We start from the raw sequence: 17,354 nt of genomic DNA, 5'->3' as shown, positions 1-17,354 counted from the left end.
AAATAAATGAAACGAGCCTGTCATGTTGAGGAAAGTAGTATTTGCCACTAATGGTAAAATGTGAGTTTTCAAGTGAAAATTAAAATTCTTGAAAACTTGTATCCAACACCATGAGCCGGACAACCTCTCAAATTTAAAGAGCTTTCCAATGAGATTAGTGGTGATATTAACAAATGTGATTTTGTGATATTGTTTAAGGAAATAGTTCGACATTTGGAAGACCTGCATAACTCAGTGAACCAATATTTTCCAAATGACCAATATACAGTGGTATGAAATATTTTGCAGGCTGAGGCAGGTGGATTACTTGAGGTCAAGAGTTTGAAACCAGCCTGGCCAACATGGTGAAACCCCATCTCTACCAAAAATTCAAAAAATTAACTGGGTGTGGTGGCGTGCACCTGTAATCCCAGCTACTGGGAAGGCTGAGGCAGGAGAATCGCTTGAACCCAGGAAGCAAGGTTGCAGTGAACTGTGATTGCACCATTGCACTCTAGTGTGGGCGACAGAGAGAGATTCTGTCAAAAAGAAGAGAAGAGAAAGGAAAGGAAAGGAAAGGAAAGGAAAGGAAAGGAAAGGAAAGGAAAGGAAAGGAAAAGAAAGGGAAGGAAAGGAAAAGAAAGGGAAGGAAAGGAAAAGAAAGGGAAGGGAAGGGAAAGAAAGGAAAGGAAAGGAAAGCAAAGGAAAGGAAAGGAAAGGAAAAGGGGAAGGGAGGGAAGAAGGAAGGAAGGAAGGAAGGAAGGAAGGAAGGAAGGAAGGAAGGAAGGAAGGAAGGAAATATTTTGTGGCCAAAAGAGCCATTCAAAGTGCAAGATAGATCAATGGATTTTAATGTAATAGAGTATGAAATGTTCATTGACATGGTTTCAGATTCCACATTGCAACCAACCTTTAAGAAACCACCATTTGTTGAATTTTGGGGTAATATCAAGGAAAAATATCCACAATTATCTGCCAAGGCTGAAAAATACTCCTCCAGTTTTCAACTACGTATCTGTGACAGACTGCACTTTCTTCATATACCTGAACCAAAATAACGGGCGGCACAAGGAAAAATGAGAATCCAACTATCTTCTATTAATTAAGCCAGATATTAAAGAGCGGTACAAAAATGTAGACCACTCTTCAGACTATTTTTTTTGCTTGGGGGAATAGAATAAATGTTCATTAAAATATGTTAAGTAAACATGAAGTGGGTTTTTATTATCATTGTAAATGAATCAATTAATCAATATATTTAAAACATTACCATTTCAATCTCTAATACTGTGCAAATCACTGGATAGACGTCTAAATCTATCTGTTGCTATATACAAAAGCTCTTTCGGGGGCTCAGTAATTTCTAAGAGCATAAAGCAGTCCTGTGACCAGAAAGTCTGAGAGCACTGGCTTCATGTTACTGTATGCCAGTCCCTTTAGCAGGACTGGGGGTAGAGCCAGGAAGATGACAAGGCCCTGCCCTCCGGAAGGTACTTTCTAGATAAGAGACCAATAAAAAACGTACCAACACCTTTACAACTGCAAGTAGCCGTAAGTGCTGTGGAGAACACAACTGGATTAGGGAGTCATTTTAGATCGTATGACCTTTCTCTGGGGGACAGTCTGTGCCCAAAGATGCACAGAAAGAATGTACCAGATGAATAAAGAGCCAGGACCAAAGGAAAAGAGCTCCCCTGAGGTGGCCATGGCTTGGAGGCTCAAGAACTGGCAAAACTAGACTTAGAACCTCAGGTAAGGGAAGTGGTGGGTGGATTTTATGGTGCCTTGGAGGACATTGTAAGAATGTGTCTAATTCTCAGTGCACGTGGAAACCACTGGTTTTGACCAAGGATAGGTCTGAGCTGAAGCTTACTCTGTTGTATGGAGAACAGTGAACCACAGGGCACACGTGTGAGGTGGAGAGCTGGTTAAGAGGCCATGCAACCCTGCAGGCGCAGGGGAAAGGGCTTGGGGGCTAGTGGAGGCCGGAGGAGTTTGGGGGAGCTGTGGAACAGATGTGGAGGCAGAGCCAACAGGCCTTGCTAATTGACAGGGGGTGACTCCAGAGAGAAAATGAAGGATCAGGGATGTCTCCTGCGCGGTGGCCAGCTGGGTGACTGGGAGAAACTGGGAAGGCGCAGATCAGGGGAGCAGGGGTAGCCGGCTCAGGGGTGCTCTGAAGTGAACACGTGAAATTGAAGATGCCCGTCGGCCTTCCAGTGGAGGCGTCCAAGAGACAGCTGGAGCTGGAAGGAAATGGTGACAGTCGTAAGCACGGTAGAGGTGGCGGTGGCGGTGGTGGTGGTTACAGCTGGACCCCTTTGGGCTGGTGGGAAGTGGGGAGGTGAAGGGGCAGGGGGCAGGGGGCAGGGGGAGGTGGAGAAGGAAACCTCAGTCTCACATTTTCACCCTATTCTTGGCTGCCATATTTTCAGGAAGTCCCTCTTGAGGCTGGGACAGAGGATGGGGGACAGTACAGTACCCCTGAGAGAGTTTATTCACGGAGGCCTGCGGTGGGAGCCAGGGTGCGGCGGAGAGGGCTTCCCACCTCTTCCCCAGCAAGCGGGAGAGAGGCGCGGGGCTGAGGCTGCGCTGCCCCCGCGGAGCTTGCCGCCCGGGTGGACCCGCCCTGTTCCAGAGTGGAGGGGCGCAGGCCGGGTTGGTTGTAGTCGGGTGCGGAGCAGACACGCCACCTCGAGCCGTGGTCACTGGGGATGCATGCCCCTCTTCCCTCCGGGGCCCCTAGAACCTGCTCTCTTCCGCTCCCGGCCGCTCGCCGGCGTTCTTCATTTGGACTTCACCGGTGCTTCATGGGACGCAACCCCTACCCTAGAGTTCGGTTTTGCAAAAGAGGTCCGGACCCCTCGCTACAGATCCCCTCCCTGGGCCACGGAAGATGAGAGGGGTCACCCAGCCGAGCCGTAATCCTGCGTAACCCCTGACCTCTCTCCTTCCCTGCCCCCACGGCACCCCATCGTCCCCTCCGCCTCTCCGAGGTCCTCCAGAAAACAGCGCAGAAATGTGCAGATGCTTAGGAGACGTGAAGATGCTGGAGAGGCTTAGGAGGCGACGGTTACGCTAGGAGAATTGCTTCCAGGTGCGCTTCTGGAACGCACGGAGATCCCCCGGCGGGGAAGGGGCAGGGACTCGCGTCGCTTAGTGTCTGCTCATCGATTTCCCTCTGAAGAGGGGGCCCAGGGCCTCTGCTGCGGGAGCGGGGAGTCTGTGTGGGTCCCTCCCGGGCACACGTGGGTGTCTGCTCCTTCCTCCCCTCCCCTCCCTTCGCACGCAGAACCTCAGGGAGGCAGCCGAAGACTTGAATTTTGAAAGAGGAACTGGCGGCGCGGGAGCTGTGAATGAGACAGCTACTTAGGAAGTGAGTCCAACCAGCCCGGGAGGCGGTGGAGACCCGCGCCCGGAAGTAACCGGATTAGGTCTCAGGATGTGATCGCCCCCCGGGTCCCGGGGGAGACGCCAAGGACGCGCGAGCGGAGGGCGCGAAGACAACCGGGAGTCAGAGTCACGTATCACTTGGGCTGGGAACGCCTCTGGGCGTTTCGGCGGGGTGGCGGTGGGGGTTAGGGGAGGCCCCTGCGAACCGTGCGGCCCGGGGAGAGCCCACCCATCGCTGAGTCCCGACACCGGCTTTGAAGTTGCTGCAGTGGCTGGGCCCCTCCCCCGTCCGGCCCCGCGCAGCGCGGAGCCGCAGAGTCCAGGCCGTGCCCCAGCTTCGTCGCTAAGCGCTTATTGCAGCGGCTCATTGGACCACGTCGGTGGGGCGATCGCAGCCTCTGATCTGTGAGCTGCAAAGAGCTCCGAGGTTCATTCACAAATCTGCGCTCCAGGCCGTCCCTCCACGCACCCGAGCCGAGTCCCGGGGCCCGGAGAGCCCAGGGTGTTGGGCGCTGCGGAGGAGGCCCAGCTTCTGTCCCTCCCTTCACCTCCCAGCCTGCGAGGGACTTGGGGGAACGGGGAGCAAGTTTTCGCTCCAGAAGAAACGTTCGGAACCAAGGAGTCTGCCTCCTGGATCCCGGTGCCTGTTGGATCCAGGCTTCCCCGGGCCTTCCTTGTCGAAGGGTCCCGACAGGGCCCGAGTCCCCTCCATCCCTAGGAGACAGGAGCTCGGCCAGGGCGCATCACCGGGTCCTGCTCCGAGCCAGAGGACGCAGTGTAGACACCCACCCCCACACCGCCCCTCCAAAGAGCTCCCTCTCCCCTCCCGGCGTCGCTGGGCACAGGGCCGGTCTCTGGGAATCCCCAGTAAAACCATGCTCGCCCAGAGGTTCGCGGCTTCCTCAGAGGGCGCTAGGGAGAGAGAAGGGACCTGATTTCCTTGACCTTCGGAGGAAAAGTGCTCGGGGCCTCCTAGGGATACAGCCCTGGAAGCTCCCCACATCTTAGCTCAGGCCGTGTCTAGGTGGGGAGGAGAGTTAGGAGAGAGGGAGAGGGGCTCTGCCCCCTGCAGAGGCCTCTAATTCTGGAGGAAAAAGACTGGGACACACCCAAGTGAGTGAGCCAAGGCCCGCGCCCCACGCACCTCCACCCACCCCTGGCGGCACACAGCCAGCTCCTGCCGGGCGTGGGCACTCGATCAAGGGAGCAAGCGGAAGGAAAATCCAGCTAGGGGCTCCCTCACCGATACAACTGCCCCGCAGTCCAGCTTCTGGATTCCCGGGAGATGTGGAGAGCCCGGGGCCGGCTCCCGCTCCTCAGAGCAGATGGGACTGCCGTAGGTGCCTGGAATGCGCCTGCACCCTGTCCCTCGGACACGCGGGGGACCCGTGTTCCGCGATCCCCCCTTCTCACCCTAGTCTGCCCCTACCTGCACCCCACCGGCGAGTCAGCCAGCGCGAGGCGCCTCCTTCCCCGGGGAGGGAGCTCCCCTCCGCGCAGACCCGCATTGCCCTTCTTTTCACTCGGTTTTGTTTTCCAGGAGTAGTTTCTGCAGAAAGGAGATTCTCCTACGGGCAGAAGGGCTACCAGCCTGCAGTCAGCTCAGCCTCGGACCCTGGGAGTTGCTCACCACTCTGCGGATCTTGATCCGAAATCCTTTCTGGCCGGCGACTGCGGAGAGTGTCCTCGTAGCGAGGTTTTCAATCGAAGGAGCCTGGGCTCCACATTTCGTCTTCAAGCCTGAGCTTTCAGGGCTGTTTTGCACGAGGTGCAGCTGAACTTGTGTCTGCAAACAAGACAGAAAACCCTAAGTGCCGCCCAACCTTCCTCGCCCAACCTTCCTCGTTTGAGGAACCCGCACTTTGCCCTGGGAGCACGCCCAGCGCCTTAGTACCAAACTTTCTGGCCGGGGCTGAGAGTCCCCTTCCCCCTAGGCGCGGCCCCCTAACATCTGTAACCCAAAGGTTGCGCAGCGGCCAAAATTAGTCCTGGCAGTACGAACAGAGAACAAACAGCAGGCAGTGAATGAGAACAGCTCGCATTTCTCCTTCCTGGTAGATGGGGAGGTGTAAATCCCAAGGAATTCTAGGGCATTCGCTCCATACGTGGGAAACCTTAGCGCGTATCCCGTTTCTTTCTCCTAGCCTGTGTTAATGCCCCAAATGGTGTCGAGTTGCTCAACTTTGCCGTCATCACAGAGGCTGTTGTGTCTTAGGGGATTAACTGATGTGAGACACACAAAACCCTGCAACTCCATAACATAAACTACAACACAGCCTTTCTAAACTCACTCTATTTGAGTGAGTTTCTAGAGGAAAAGAGGATTTTTTTAGAGGAGAAACAGAGCACTTCCATAATGTGCCTTAACTGAGAAATCTTGTTCTACTGCTTTCCTTTAAGTGGAGCCAGAAGTGCTGGGATGAGAGGGAAAGGATGGGAGTGTGTCCAAAGGTGGACAGCAGGTCCCCATCCCTGGTGGGAGTGAGACTGCACAGCATCCCCGGGAAAGGTGGTTTGGGCCTTGGACAAGACTAGAGGCAAGAGTCCATGATGCAGGGGTGACACAGTGCCCCTCCGCGTGTGAGTCCACGAAGGTCACTACTGAGGCTTTGTGCTTGTAAAAGGTCGCCACGCTTCACACAAGCTTCTATACTCAACACAGGGATTGATTGGGTACAGGGATCCCCACATACCATACATGTAAGCACGTATGTCAATTAAAGATGCTCGTGCTAAAGAAATGGCCAACTTTGTTGAACTCAGAGGAACTGATCATTTAAGTAGAGGAAATGTTTGAATTTAATTCGCAATTTAGTTGCCTTTTTATATAAAACTATATATCTTTATATAGTTATATTTGATCAATGAAAAATCAATTCATGACTTTAGCTTAAACATATGTTTTCAAAAATACATTTCCCCCAACTTATATAAATTAATTGAGTTCTCCCGCTTAAGCATGATTCAGTTGTGATAGTTAAGAGTGGGGGTGATTGTTTAGATATTTTCTTTCTCATGTGAAATCTAGACTAATGAATTATCATCTAACAAGCTCTAGGTAGTTTGGCTGGGCTGGATCCAGATAGTTTGAGTTAAATCTAGATTGTACTTGCCTAATATTCTGTAAATCTCTAACTACGGAAATCCTATTTCCAAAAATGCTGGGAAGTCACTGTATAGGAGTTTAAGCTACACTAGCCTCTCTGTGATTACCTGTAGCCTTTGGGGAAAGAAGAGAAGAGAAGAAAACGTCAGGCTCTGGGAGGTGGGACTGGTGTTTCAGGGGTTTCTTTTGAACATCTTGTTTTCTTTCCAAAGGTCAAAAGGAAGATGGTGGATACATACTAGAATTTCCTCCATCTGTGAATGGTTGCAAGGCTGGAGAAGGTGGCTAATGTATTTCAAGGCTCATTATCCTTTTCTGTGTTTTCATTCCTGTTTGGTATGCTTAGCTAGCTCAAGCCATGGGTGCCATTCTTCAAATTCCTTTGCCAAACTAATTTTACTTATTTGACTGGATTATTTGAGAGGTGCCACTTTCTTCTGGGTTGCTGTGATTTTGAGGGGGCATTTTCATAAGAATCCAGGCATTAGGTGGTGAAACAGTCTGTGCTCCCAAACCTGCCCCTCCCAGGGTTCCCGGAAGACTCCAGAGTGCAGGCCTGTTTGGGGAGTCTCAGGTGTGCCTTGAGTGGAAGTGGGCCCACCTTCCACAGGAGTCCAAATTTTATTAAGAACAGCAGTCAAACAGGATAAGAGAGCAGGCAGGGAGCTGCCAAGGAAAGGTGATTCCTGGGAAGACGGAAGACAGGTCACCCAGAATGAGGCTCCCCTGGCGCTGGAGAGCCGAAATGGGGAGCGGGTACAGAGGACCTGGTTTAGGTGTGGGGGTTGCTAGCACAAGTAGAGCCATCCTTCAGATTCTCCTTCAGAAGTGACTGCTTTCCAGAGAAACCAGGTGAGGGACAGTTTCTGCATCTTTAGACGCCAGCTCTGGAGATCTGCCCACCGGCCCCCAGCTGCCCCCCTCCCCGGGCGAGCCTCGGCTAAGTATCAAGCAGGACAGAAGAGTGGTCCCCAGTGGGCGCCTGGCCCACTCTGCTTCCCCAACGCCCAGGGAGCTTTGGCTCAGCACAGGCGCTTCTCCAGCGATCCGGGCAGAACCAGGACGTGCAATGCGCCCGCCCACCCCCTCCCCGGCCGAGCTTCTGTCGGCGCCAACCCACCCACCAGGCTCTGCCCGCGCCACGCGCGCCCCTGGCGGGCCTGAAGCGGGGAAAGGCGAAGAGAGGGGCATGCGAGGGCCTGTGCACCCCAGTTCCTACGACGCTCCCGGCCCTTTCCAGGCCCGCCGCTGCCGCATTTAACCCCTCCCTTCCGGGGGTTATTCGGAAGAAGTCCCAGACCCTAGACCCAGCCTCCCAGAACCGGTCCCTGAGCTCGCCCGGTGGGCCTGTAGGCGGGTCCTCCTTTGCTCAGAGGTGAGCGCAGACACGCAACGTCTGCGCCGGTTGGCCCCGCCCGCCCCACCCCTGCTCCCCGCGTCCCTTCGTTTCGGCCTTTGTCTGCGGGCAGGCCGGGTCGGAGCGTCAGCACCAGGAGCCGAGGGTGGCTCTCTGCTCGCCCGGGGGAAGGTGTTTCTCTCCTGTCGGCCCCAATTCCCCGCCCGGCGCCTGGGGCCTGGCCCTGCGGGGCTCGGCTCCTGGCCGGGGGCGCAGAGCTGGCCCGGCCTGCTTTGGCTGGGGTGGAGATCTCGCTCTCAGGGATTGTTGGGCGTCTCTGCCCCGCGAGTAACTAGACCGCCGCGAACGAATGGCTCTCATTGAGTCCATTTTTCCAAGTGTCACCACGTCAACCTAGAGAAGCGAGGCGAGTGAGGGGATGCAGAGGGTCCGGAAAAGTCTCCCTTCTCTGGCCTCGTTTTCGGATAAAAACGGGAGCCTAGCTCGGCAGCCGGGCGCCCGGTGTCTCCGGGGCGCTTCACCGAGGTTTTGTTTGCAAAACTAGCGTCCCTGTCCTGAGGCGCACGGCATCTGGAATCTGCTTTCCTGCTCGCCCTCTCTGAGGCCCCTCTTTGTGCAGCGAGCCTGGGAAATATGGAGGACCGTCCTCCGCAAGCGGGTGTTGCGGGCGCTCTCCGATTCCCGGGTGAGGCTAGAAGGAAAACGGGGTTCCTGGGCCAAAGCCTCACTTTCCTTCCCGGGAGAAACAAATGTCCGGTGAGGGCTAGTCTGATCCGTATAGAAAGGCCGACCTTGAGGGCGGCGGTCGTTCGGGGGAGAAAGCGGAGGCGCTGGGCTCGCGGGCGCGCTGCAGCCGGGGCTGGCATAGCGGAGGAGAGACACGCCACTGCCCCGCATCACCAGAAAACGCGAGGCGCCGTCCCAGCTGCAGCAGGGTCTCACGCGCGCTTCTCGAAGCTTCCTGAAACACCTTGCGGAGAGTTCCGTGTGTATGGAACTTAGCACCGCCCAGCCCCTGGGCAGCTCAACTTTCTGCAGCCCCATCCCAGCTTCCTCGGCCCTTTGAACGGTGACCCCTCTCAACGCTTTCCCAGAGTTGTTTCGTGTTTGGGTCCACTTTGGGGGCCAGGTACCCTTTAGTTATCTCTCTCTTCATTTATTTATCTTTCTCCTTTTCCTCCCTCCACCTCTCACCCTCCTCCTTTCCACAACAGCGACCCACGAATTCCTCTTCTTCCTCCAGCCAACCCCACGGCCCAGCCTGCAGACCCTGCGCGGCCAGGTCTCCGCCCACCGGCCCGCCAGGCGCCCCGGAGGTGACGCTCTGTTCCCAGAGTCTCTGTTGCAGCCACGAATTGGGGTCTGCGTCGCAGGAAAGCACAGGGCTGAAGCCCAGCGTCTTGGGGCCATTTATACCGAGGCAGTCAGAGGCAAAGAGTCCTATGAATTCAGAAAATACTTCTCAGGAAGCCGCCTAATTGGCTTTCATGGGACAGGAGGAGCCATTAACCTGGGATGGTTTTGCAGGAAGCAAAACAGCTCAGAGCCGCTCCTCCCCCAACACCATGTTCAGGAGACCCAAAGTCACTGGACCCTCCCTTTCCTGACTGGTGATCATCAGGGTTTCCAGAGTTGCGGAAAATTCTCCCCCCAGAAAACCAAGTAAGTGTCAATAAGACGTCCCACAAACTCTCACCAGCCCTATTTTCCTGGGGGCAGGTAGACTGTGGAGTTTGATTTTTTTGAGACTCGGGGAGGACCCCTGGCAGGGTGTGTGCCTAGTCAGAACATTTGGTAAGGACTCCTCCAATGAAGAAAAAGTGGAGGAATCCAGCCCCAGCGAGAACAGGCTTCCCCACCCTGCCCTAGACACACAGGACAGATGGCACACTCTGACCAGAGTCACCTCCAGTGACCAGGAGGCCAGCCCAGCACCTCCTCCCCCACCACTCCCCTCCTGGCTGGGGGTAATTTTCCTGGGAGCAGGCTGTGGGAACTGTTGTTTCTCATCTCAGCCCCGCCAGCACTCTGAAGCCTGCAGACTAAGGACAGCACCTGGGATGGACCCCGGGAAGGGAGCTTCGCGAGGCCAGGGCGCAACCTTCAGGCCTCCAGGGGGCCTGGCAGGCCACACTGCCTCGGAGATGCTTGCCCTGACTCCCCAAGTTCACTCAGGGCCTGGCAGCTCCCCGCTGGCTGCCTGTGCCGGGGTCTGGGCTGCTGAGCATCCTGCAGCTGCCCAAGGCCAATCAGCCCTAGGGTGTCCATGCCAGGCTGCGGCCTCCCCACCTCCCCTGCCCTGAGGGTACTTATGGCAAGCAAACGCTCCCACACCCCCAGAGCTGCCCTATCGGATGTTTCCAGGAATTCACACATTTCCATAAAAATGCATTTTAGATGATGGACAGGTGAGCCTGGGGTAACAACGGGTGTTTGGTGGGTAGAGAAGAGCAAATGGGAAGGAGCCCAAGGGAGAGGGGGAAGAGAAGAGGAAACAGAACTTCCATTTGGACATTCTGACAACAGCTGGAAGGAAAGTCTAGAAAAGATGAAGAGAGAGGCGGGGAGAAACCAACTGGGGCTCCCACCCTTGCCATTGGATTCCTAATACTCCTTTCAAATGGGCCCTGCTGTCCTGCAAAATTAGTTTAAAGGATTTTAAAACAAAGAAAATGAGATGACCGGTCTGGGAGCTCCTCAACCAGAGTAAAGAAGTTAGAGGGGGGCGGGCGACTTGGTTTTGAAGTCTTAGCTGAACCGTCAGCCCTCCCCTCCTTGGCAAAAAGGATTCCCTTAGAACCTCCGAGGCTCCTGGATTTCTGCCTTCGCAAACGGAGCCGCACACTGCATTCCCCGCTCTTCCGGATTGCTATGCATGTTTCATGAGGGTCGCTGTCCCCGGGTGGAATGCGGCCGTATGCACGCGCCTCCCTGCACACGCACACGCACACACACGCACACACACGCACACTTACAATAAGTGTCTGCAGGAGGAGTGTCCTGCGCGCCAGCTCTGCGTTTAAGACAGGAAGCTGCCGGGTTACCGAGTCAAATGGGAGTGACACTATTCCTCTCCATCAGCAAGGAAAGCGGACCACAAAAGTCCCTTTGTATCTCGGCAGCTCATTTAATATTATTTATGCATTTTGTGCAAGGAATTGTGGGATTTCATCCCACGGTAAACAATATGGAAATGTTAAAAATAGCGATCTTCCTGTGCGTGCCCACCTACACGCCCCGGGGTGACCTGGCGGGGCTGTCGCGGGGTGACTCAGATCCCTGAACCGCGAAGCGACAGGGAAAGCGCAGGCGAGTGCAGGAGACGCGGTCGGGGGTCTCTCCGGGTTCCCGGGCTCCCGCACCCGGAGCGGGGGACGCGGCCGCTTTAAGGGGGGGAGGGGCGGCGGGCGGCTCCTGTCACCCAGCGGCGGCCGGAGCATCACGTGGGCGCGCGGCGCCGCGGCCATTGGCCCGAGGCACGTGTCCAGGAGACCGGCCTGCGACGTCACTCGAGGGGGCTCTGTTAAAAATAAGAACAAAAATCCAGAGTGAAAGTGTCTCAGGTTGCGCCGAGTGGCCTGGAAATTTCCGAGCCCGCGCGGAGGCCGAGGCGGCGAGGGCGGCGGACGGCCGGGGAGCGCGGGCGGCCCAGCCCGGCCCGGCCCGGCCCTGGCCTCGCGTCTCTCACCCATGCGACTCGGGCTGTGGAGCTCCGCGGGGCTCGGCGGGGGCGCGGCCGCACGCCGGTGGGGCGCCCCGGCCCGCAGCGGGGCGGCGGCCGCGCGGAGGGGGCCTCCATGTGCGTGCGGGAGGTGGCGGGCGCGCTGACCGCGGGCGCCCCGCACCCTCGAGGGCCGGCTGGGGCGCGCGGGCGGGGACGGCCGGGCGGCGGCGGCGGCCGGTGCCGGCCCGGGCGGGCGTGAGCGCCGGAGAGTGCGCTGCCTGCATGCGCGCAGCTCTCGTCCCGGGCGGCCCAGGCGGCGGCGCCGGAGCCCGAGGCGGCCGGACGCGGAGAGGAGCGCTGAGCCCGGGAGGCGGCCCGCGTCCCCGCCGGACCACTGCGACTGTCTAGAGCCTGGCCGCGCGGCGAAGTCGAGGACTTGGCTCTGTTGAATCTCCCGGCGTCTGGGCGAGCCGCGCGGCTCTTGGTGTTTCTAACCCAGTTCGTGGATTCAAACGTGGCTCCCCGCCGAGCGCGGCCGGCGACTTGTAGGACCCCAGCCCTGGCCGCGGCCGCCGCGCAAGCCCTCGGAAGACTCGGCGGGGTGGGGGCGCGGGGGTCTGCGTGTGCACCGCGGGAGGGCCGAAGGCTGATTTGGAAGGGCGTCCCCGGAGAACCAGTCTGGGATTTACTGTGAACAGCATGGAGGAGAATGACCCCAAGCCCGGCGAAGCGGCGGCGGCGGTGGAGGGACAGCGGCAGCCGGAATCCAGCCCCGGCGGCGGCTCGGGCGGCAGCGGCGGCGGTAGCAGCCCGGGCGAAGCGGACACCGGGCGCCGGCGGGCTCTGATGCTGCCCGCGGTCCTGCAGGCGCCCGGCAACCACCAGCACCCGCACCGCATCACCAACTTCTTCATCGACAACATCCTGCGGCCCGAGTTCGGCCGGCGAAAGGACGCGGGGACCTGCTGTGCGGGTGCGGGAGGAGGAAGGGGCGGCGGAGCCGGCGGCGAAGGCGGCGCGAGCGGTGCAGAGGGAGGCGGCGGCGCCGGCGGCTCGGAGCAGCTCTTGGGGTCCGGCTCCCAAGAGCCCCGGCAGAACCCGCCGTGCGCGCCCGGCTCGGGCGGGCCGCTCCCAGCCGCCGGCAGCGACTCTCCGGGTGACGGGGAAGGCGGCTCCAAGACGCTCTCGCTGCATGGTGGCGCCAAGAAAGGCAACGACCCCGGCGGCCCCCTGGACGGGGCGCTCAAGGCCCGCGGCTTGGGCGGCGGCGACCTGTCGGTGAGCTCGGACTCGGACAGCTCGCAAGCCGGCGCCAACCTGGGCGCGCAGCCCATGCTCTGGCCGGCGTGGGTCTACTGTACGCGCTACTCGGACCGGCCTTCTTCAGGTGAGCCCGCGGGGACCACGCGTCCCAGCTCGCCGTGGGGAGGTCCGCGGAGCTGGGGGGCGGTGCTGGCGCGGGAACTTACCGGGAGGAAAACATCTCGAACCTCCCCCGCACACACGCACAAAGACTCACGCGACATTGTGTGAAGCTGACGCCTGCCGGGGCAGCGGCCAGCCGTCCAGCGGCAGGACTGATTCGCTAGGGAGCAGACTTCTTAGCACCGTAGAAGGGACCTCCTTTCTTTCTCTGTCTCTCTCTCTCTCCTTACTCTCTCTCTGTCTCCCGTCTCTCTCTTCCACCCCGCCTTAGGGCGTCTGTTCCCAGCCCGTAACCCATGTCTCCCCCACTGTAGGTTTTTTGGTGGGAACGGGGTGGCTGGAAGATGGGCCCGGAAGTGCACACTCTCAATCCCTTCCCTGCGATCTTTCAACTCAGGCCAGGCCCGGGATGCATGCCCCAGCCCACCCCAGACTCGTCCTACCGTTCGGTTATCCCGGCTGTGCTCGGGGAAGAAAAGGCGAGGCCCTTTGCTGCTCTGCCTTCTGCCCCTCGGGCCTGCGCTGACCGGTGGGACGCAGGAGGACACACACAGGGAAGGAGGAAAATAAAGGCGCCCTTTTCCCTTGGCTCCACTTTATTTGCCAACGGCAGCCCCCAGTGGTGGGGCTCAGCCCCCTTCCTGCACACAGCGAGGACAAGGGAGGCAGCCGTCCTTCCCTGCACCTGCCATCCCCAAATAGGAAGGACCTTCTCTCCAGGTTTCCTGGGGGCTGCTGATAGGAAAGAGGCAGCATTCGCAGGGGCCGTGCAGAGATGCTGGCTGTGTTTTTTCATAGATCTGGGATTTTAAAAAACTAAGTCCATGTCCTTGTAGAAATCATCAACTGCATTCCATGCGGGTCTGCGGCTGGGAACCGCCATTAGGAGTGGGCTGTTTGACCCCAAGCTGGCAGCGGATCCCCGCTGCCCCCAAACCCTCAACTATTTTGCGGGGGTCATTGGTCCAGATCATCGCAGGAGTGAGCCAGCCCTTCGGCCGCCATCCCGCAGAAATATGCGTGCATATTTCTGATGAAATTCAGATTTCTCCAGCTAGATCTGAAATTTGCTCCATTGTTCTCGTCTTCCTCCTTTGTTAATATTTAATTAACATACAGGCTCACAATGCCGGGCGAGGAGCCTCGGCCGGGCTTTGTGAGGCGCCGGAGTTCGCCGAGCCAGCCCCCAACGGCCCAGGAGCTGGGCAGCACCGCCTGGCCCAGCCCAGTCCAAGTCGCCTATCTTCATGGGCTTTAAAATATCCCTGCAAGATAATGTTTCTGTTCTTTGGCTTCTCCGAAAGAAAGGGCAGAGAGAGTTTTCTTGGGGAGGTTTGATTCTGTTTCTGAGACTCCTAAGTATTTGTCTTTTGAAAGAAAATCAACAACAAAAAAAGGGAACTAAAAATTTTTATTTTAGGGAAATTTCTTTCTATAAAATGGTGTCTTTTTGAGGGTTGATTCATGGGTGCATTAACAAGAGCCCCAGGACCGGAAGAGTTTGGGGGTAGGGCACACACTTCTCTGGGGAAGGGAGTGGTTGGAGACCCAGACAGAGGCGGGCTCGGGGAGCAGGAGGCTGAAGCCTCTCCTGGAGCCGTGTGCCCCATCCCCCAACACCATTCCGGAGAACCAACTCCATCCCCAAATCTGCACCTACCCCCGCCAAAGCCAGGCCCACTGGTGTGGAGCCCTGGGCTTACAGCAAGACTCTCACTGAGTGTGTGTGTGCACTGGGGTGGGTGCTCTCATGGGTGGTCAGCCTGCCTGTGGGTTGCTTTAAAAGCTACCCTTGGTGCCCTCCTGGTGGTGCCCACAGATCCTCTTTCTCCAGGCCCGGCTCCTGGGGAGAGCACAAGGCTCAGTTAGCCGTGAGGGAGTGCTTGGTGTTCACCCTGAGCCTCCAGTTGGTCTCCCACCTCTTGCTGGGCACAGCCCCAGCACCCTAGTTGACTCTCCTGACCTGGGCAGGGTGCAGTCCCAGGGCCTCCAATGAGATCCACATTCCTCTTCTCTTCAGGGTGCCCGGCAGCTCTCTGGCCCTGAAGGGTGGGGGGCCCGGCCTTCTCCAGCTGCAGGGACCTGTGATGAAGCTGGGGCCAGATGCTCCCTAAAGCCCATTCATATACCGTACAAATTGAAACCCAGAGGCGAGGTCACCACTCCCTGCCCATGGCCTTGCTCCCTTCTTCCCCCACAGGGAACACCAGGGGGTTGAGCCTCTTAACACCAAAAAGAAACTGATTACACTTCCCTCCTTCTGCTCTCCTCCCTCTGCTCTTTCCCCACGGATAGTAGGTCCTAGGAGCCTTAGATCAACCCTTCCCAAAACCTGGGGTAGGTCCATCGGGAGGAGGCCAGGGCAGCTTCAGAAGTCTGAATCCCAGTGGGGAGGCACAGTGGGGAGGGTCAGAAGTGTGGACCTGGCCAAGGTCAGCTGGGCCACCCTGTTGTCCCCAGTGAAGAAGTCCCATGTCTGGGGAAAGGGAGGTGCAGTCAACACCCTTGCAGACCCAGGTCTCTCCTGGACAGGAAACCTGGGAGATTTCCAGTGGGTGATGAAGGACTCACAGTAGCTCGGTGCCCCTCCCGACCCAAGAGGGAAGTGCATGCACCCACTCTTCCTTATAAGAATGAACTTGGGCCCACAGAGCCCTTGGCTGGGAGTCATAGAGGAGCTTGGGTGGAGGCAGACACTCTGGGCCCCTCCTGTCCTCAGGGCCCACCTGCCCCTGATTCCCACAGCCCCTGGCACCCTGTGGGGTATCCCCATGAGGGTCCCCATCACAACCCTCAGGGTGCCTCCTGCTTCTGTGACCACCCTGCAGCCTTTCCCAGGCTTCCCTCCAACCCTCTCTCCCAGCACCTACCCCCATCCCTGTTCTCGAACAGAGCCTCAGAAAGGGCTAGGAAAAACCAGGCCAGAAAGTTCAGGGAGTTTTGCTTACATCCAGGAGTTTTACTTTTATCTAGAGGTCCCTCGTTTGTCGTCTGTGGTCAGCCTGTTGACTAGGCCTGCCCCATAGCCCCATTTACATCACACCCCGTCCTCCCTCACCAAGTGGTGGAGGTCCACGCTGAGCCGATGCCCAGCCCGAAGTCCAGCCCCACATCTGGCCATTCAGCCTCCAGTGGCCTTGGACAAGTCACTTCCTCTCTTGGGGTCCCAGAATCCTTACCCGGTGCCTACTGGGTGGCACACGTCTGGGTAACCTGACTTCTCTCTGTCCACCACATCTACCCAGGTCCCAGGTCTCGAAAACCAAAGAAGAAGAACCCGAACAAAGAGGACAAGCGGCCGCGCACGGCCTTTACCGCGGAGCAGCTGCAGAGGCTCAAGGCCGAGTTCCAGACCAACAGGTACCTGACAGAGCAGCGGCGCCAGAGCCTGGCGCAGGAGCTCAGCCTCAACGAGTCACAGATCAAGATTTGGTTCCAGAACAAGCGCGCCAAGATCAAGAAGGCCACGGGCAACAAGAACACGCTGGCCGTGCACCTCATGGCACAGGGCTTGTACAACCACTCCACCACGGCCAAGGAGGGCAAGTCGGACAGCGAGTAAGGCGGGGGGCATGGAGGCCAGGTCTCAGTCCGCGCTAAACAATGCAATAATTTAAAATCATAAAGGGCCAGTGTATAAAGATTATACCAGCATTAATAGTGAAAATATCGTGTATTAGCTAAGGTTCTGCAATATTCTATGTATATATAATTTACAAGTGGTATAAAATCCAAAATATCTGACTATAAAATATTTTTGTTTTTTGTGTTTATGAGATTATGCTAATTTTATGGGTTTTTTTTCTTTTTTTGCGAAGGGGGCTGCTTAGGGTTTCATCTTTTTTTAATCCCCTAAGCTACATTATATGACATTGGACACTTTTTTATTATTTCAAAAGAAGAAAAAATTAAAACAACTTGCTGAAGTCCAAAGATTTTTTATTGCTGCATTTCACACAACTGTGAACCGAATAAATAGCTCCTATTTGGTCTATGACTTCTGCCACTTTGTTTGTGTTGGCTTGGTGAGGACACCAGGAGGGGCCCACACCTCAAGCCTGGGCCAGCCACCTCAAGACCTTGGGGAGCTTAGGGGACCTGGTGGGGGAGAGGGGACTTCCAGGGTCCTTGGGCCAGTTCTGGGATTTGGCCCTGGGAAGCAGCCGAGCATATCCCAGGCCTGCCCTGGGAAGTCGGCTCCATGCTCACCAGCAGCCGCCCAGGCCCACAGCCTCACCCAGCTCCCTCTCCTCACCCTCCTGCCATCTAACTCCCTCTCCTCCTTCTCCTCATCCACCTTTCTCCTCCTCCTTCCTCCTCTTTCCTCTTGCTCCTCCTTTCTTCTTCTTTTTCTTCTTCTTCTCCTCCTCCTCCTCCCTCCTCCTCATTCCTTCCTCCTCCTCCTCTTTTCTCCTCCTCCTCCTCACCAA

The 17,354-nt window shown here is 57.2% G+C and overlaps 1 protein-coding gene and 1 long non-coding RNA gene across 2 annotated transcripts; one reads left to right on the top strand and one right to left on the bottom strand.

The window, feature by feature from the left end:
• Positions 1-772: 772 nt before the first annotated feature.
• Positions 773-10,935, bottom strand: LOC105474959 (uncharacterized). Its single transcript, XR_983039.3, has 3 exons — positions 10,811-10,935; positions 4,802-5,158; positions 773-2,225 (listed from the first exon to the last, which is right to left on the bottom strand). It is a non-coding gene; the product is annotated as an uncharacterized lncRNA (long non-coding RNA).
• A 912-nt stretch (positions 10,936-11,847) lies between these two features.
• On the top strand, positions 11,848-16,695 carry LOC105474960 (engrailed homeobox 2). The gene is made up of 2 exons (XM_011729901.2): positions 11,848-12,886; positions 16,170-16,695. Exons 1-2 carry the CDS (start codon positions 12,199-12,201, stop codon positions 16,484-16,486), a joined length of 1,005 nt encoding a protein of 334 aa, XP_011728203.1. The 5' UTR covers positions 11,848-12,198; the 3' UTR covers positions 16,487-16,695.
• Positions 16,696-17,354: the final 659 nt, after the last annotated feature.

The sequence above is a fragment of the Macaca nemestrina genome, chromosome 4 (assembly GCF_043159975.1).
Source record: "Macaca nemestrina isolate mMacNem1 chromosome 4, mMacNem.hap1, whole genome shotgun sequence".
Classification (NCBI taxonomy): Eukaryota; Metazoa; Chordata; class Mammalia; order Primates; family Cercopithecidae; genus Macaca; species Macaca nemestrina.
This window is presented reverse-complemented; position numbering and strand designations above follow the sequence as displayed.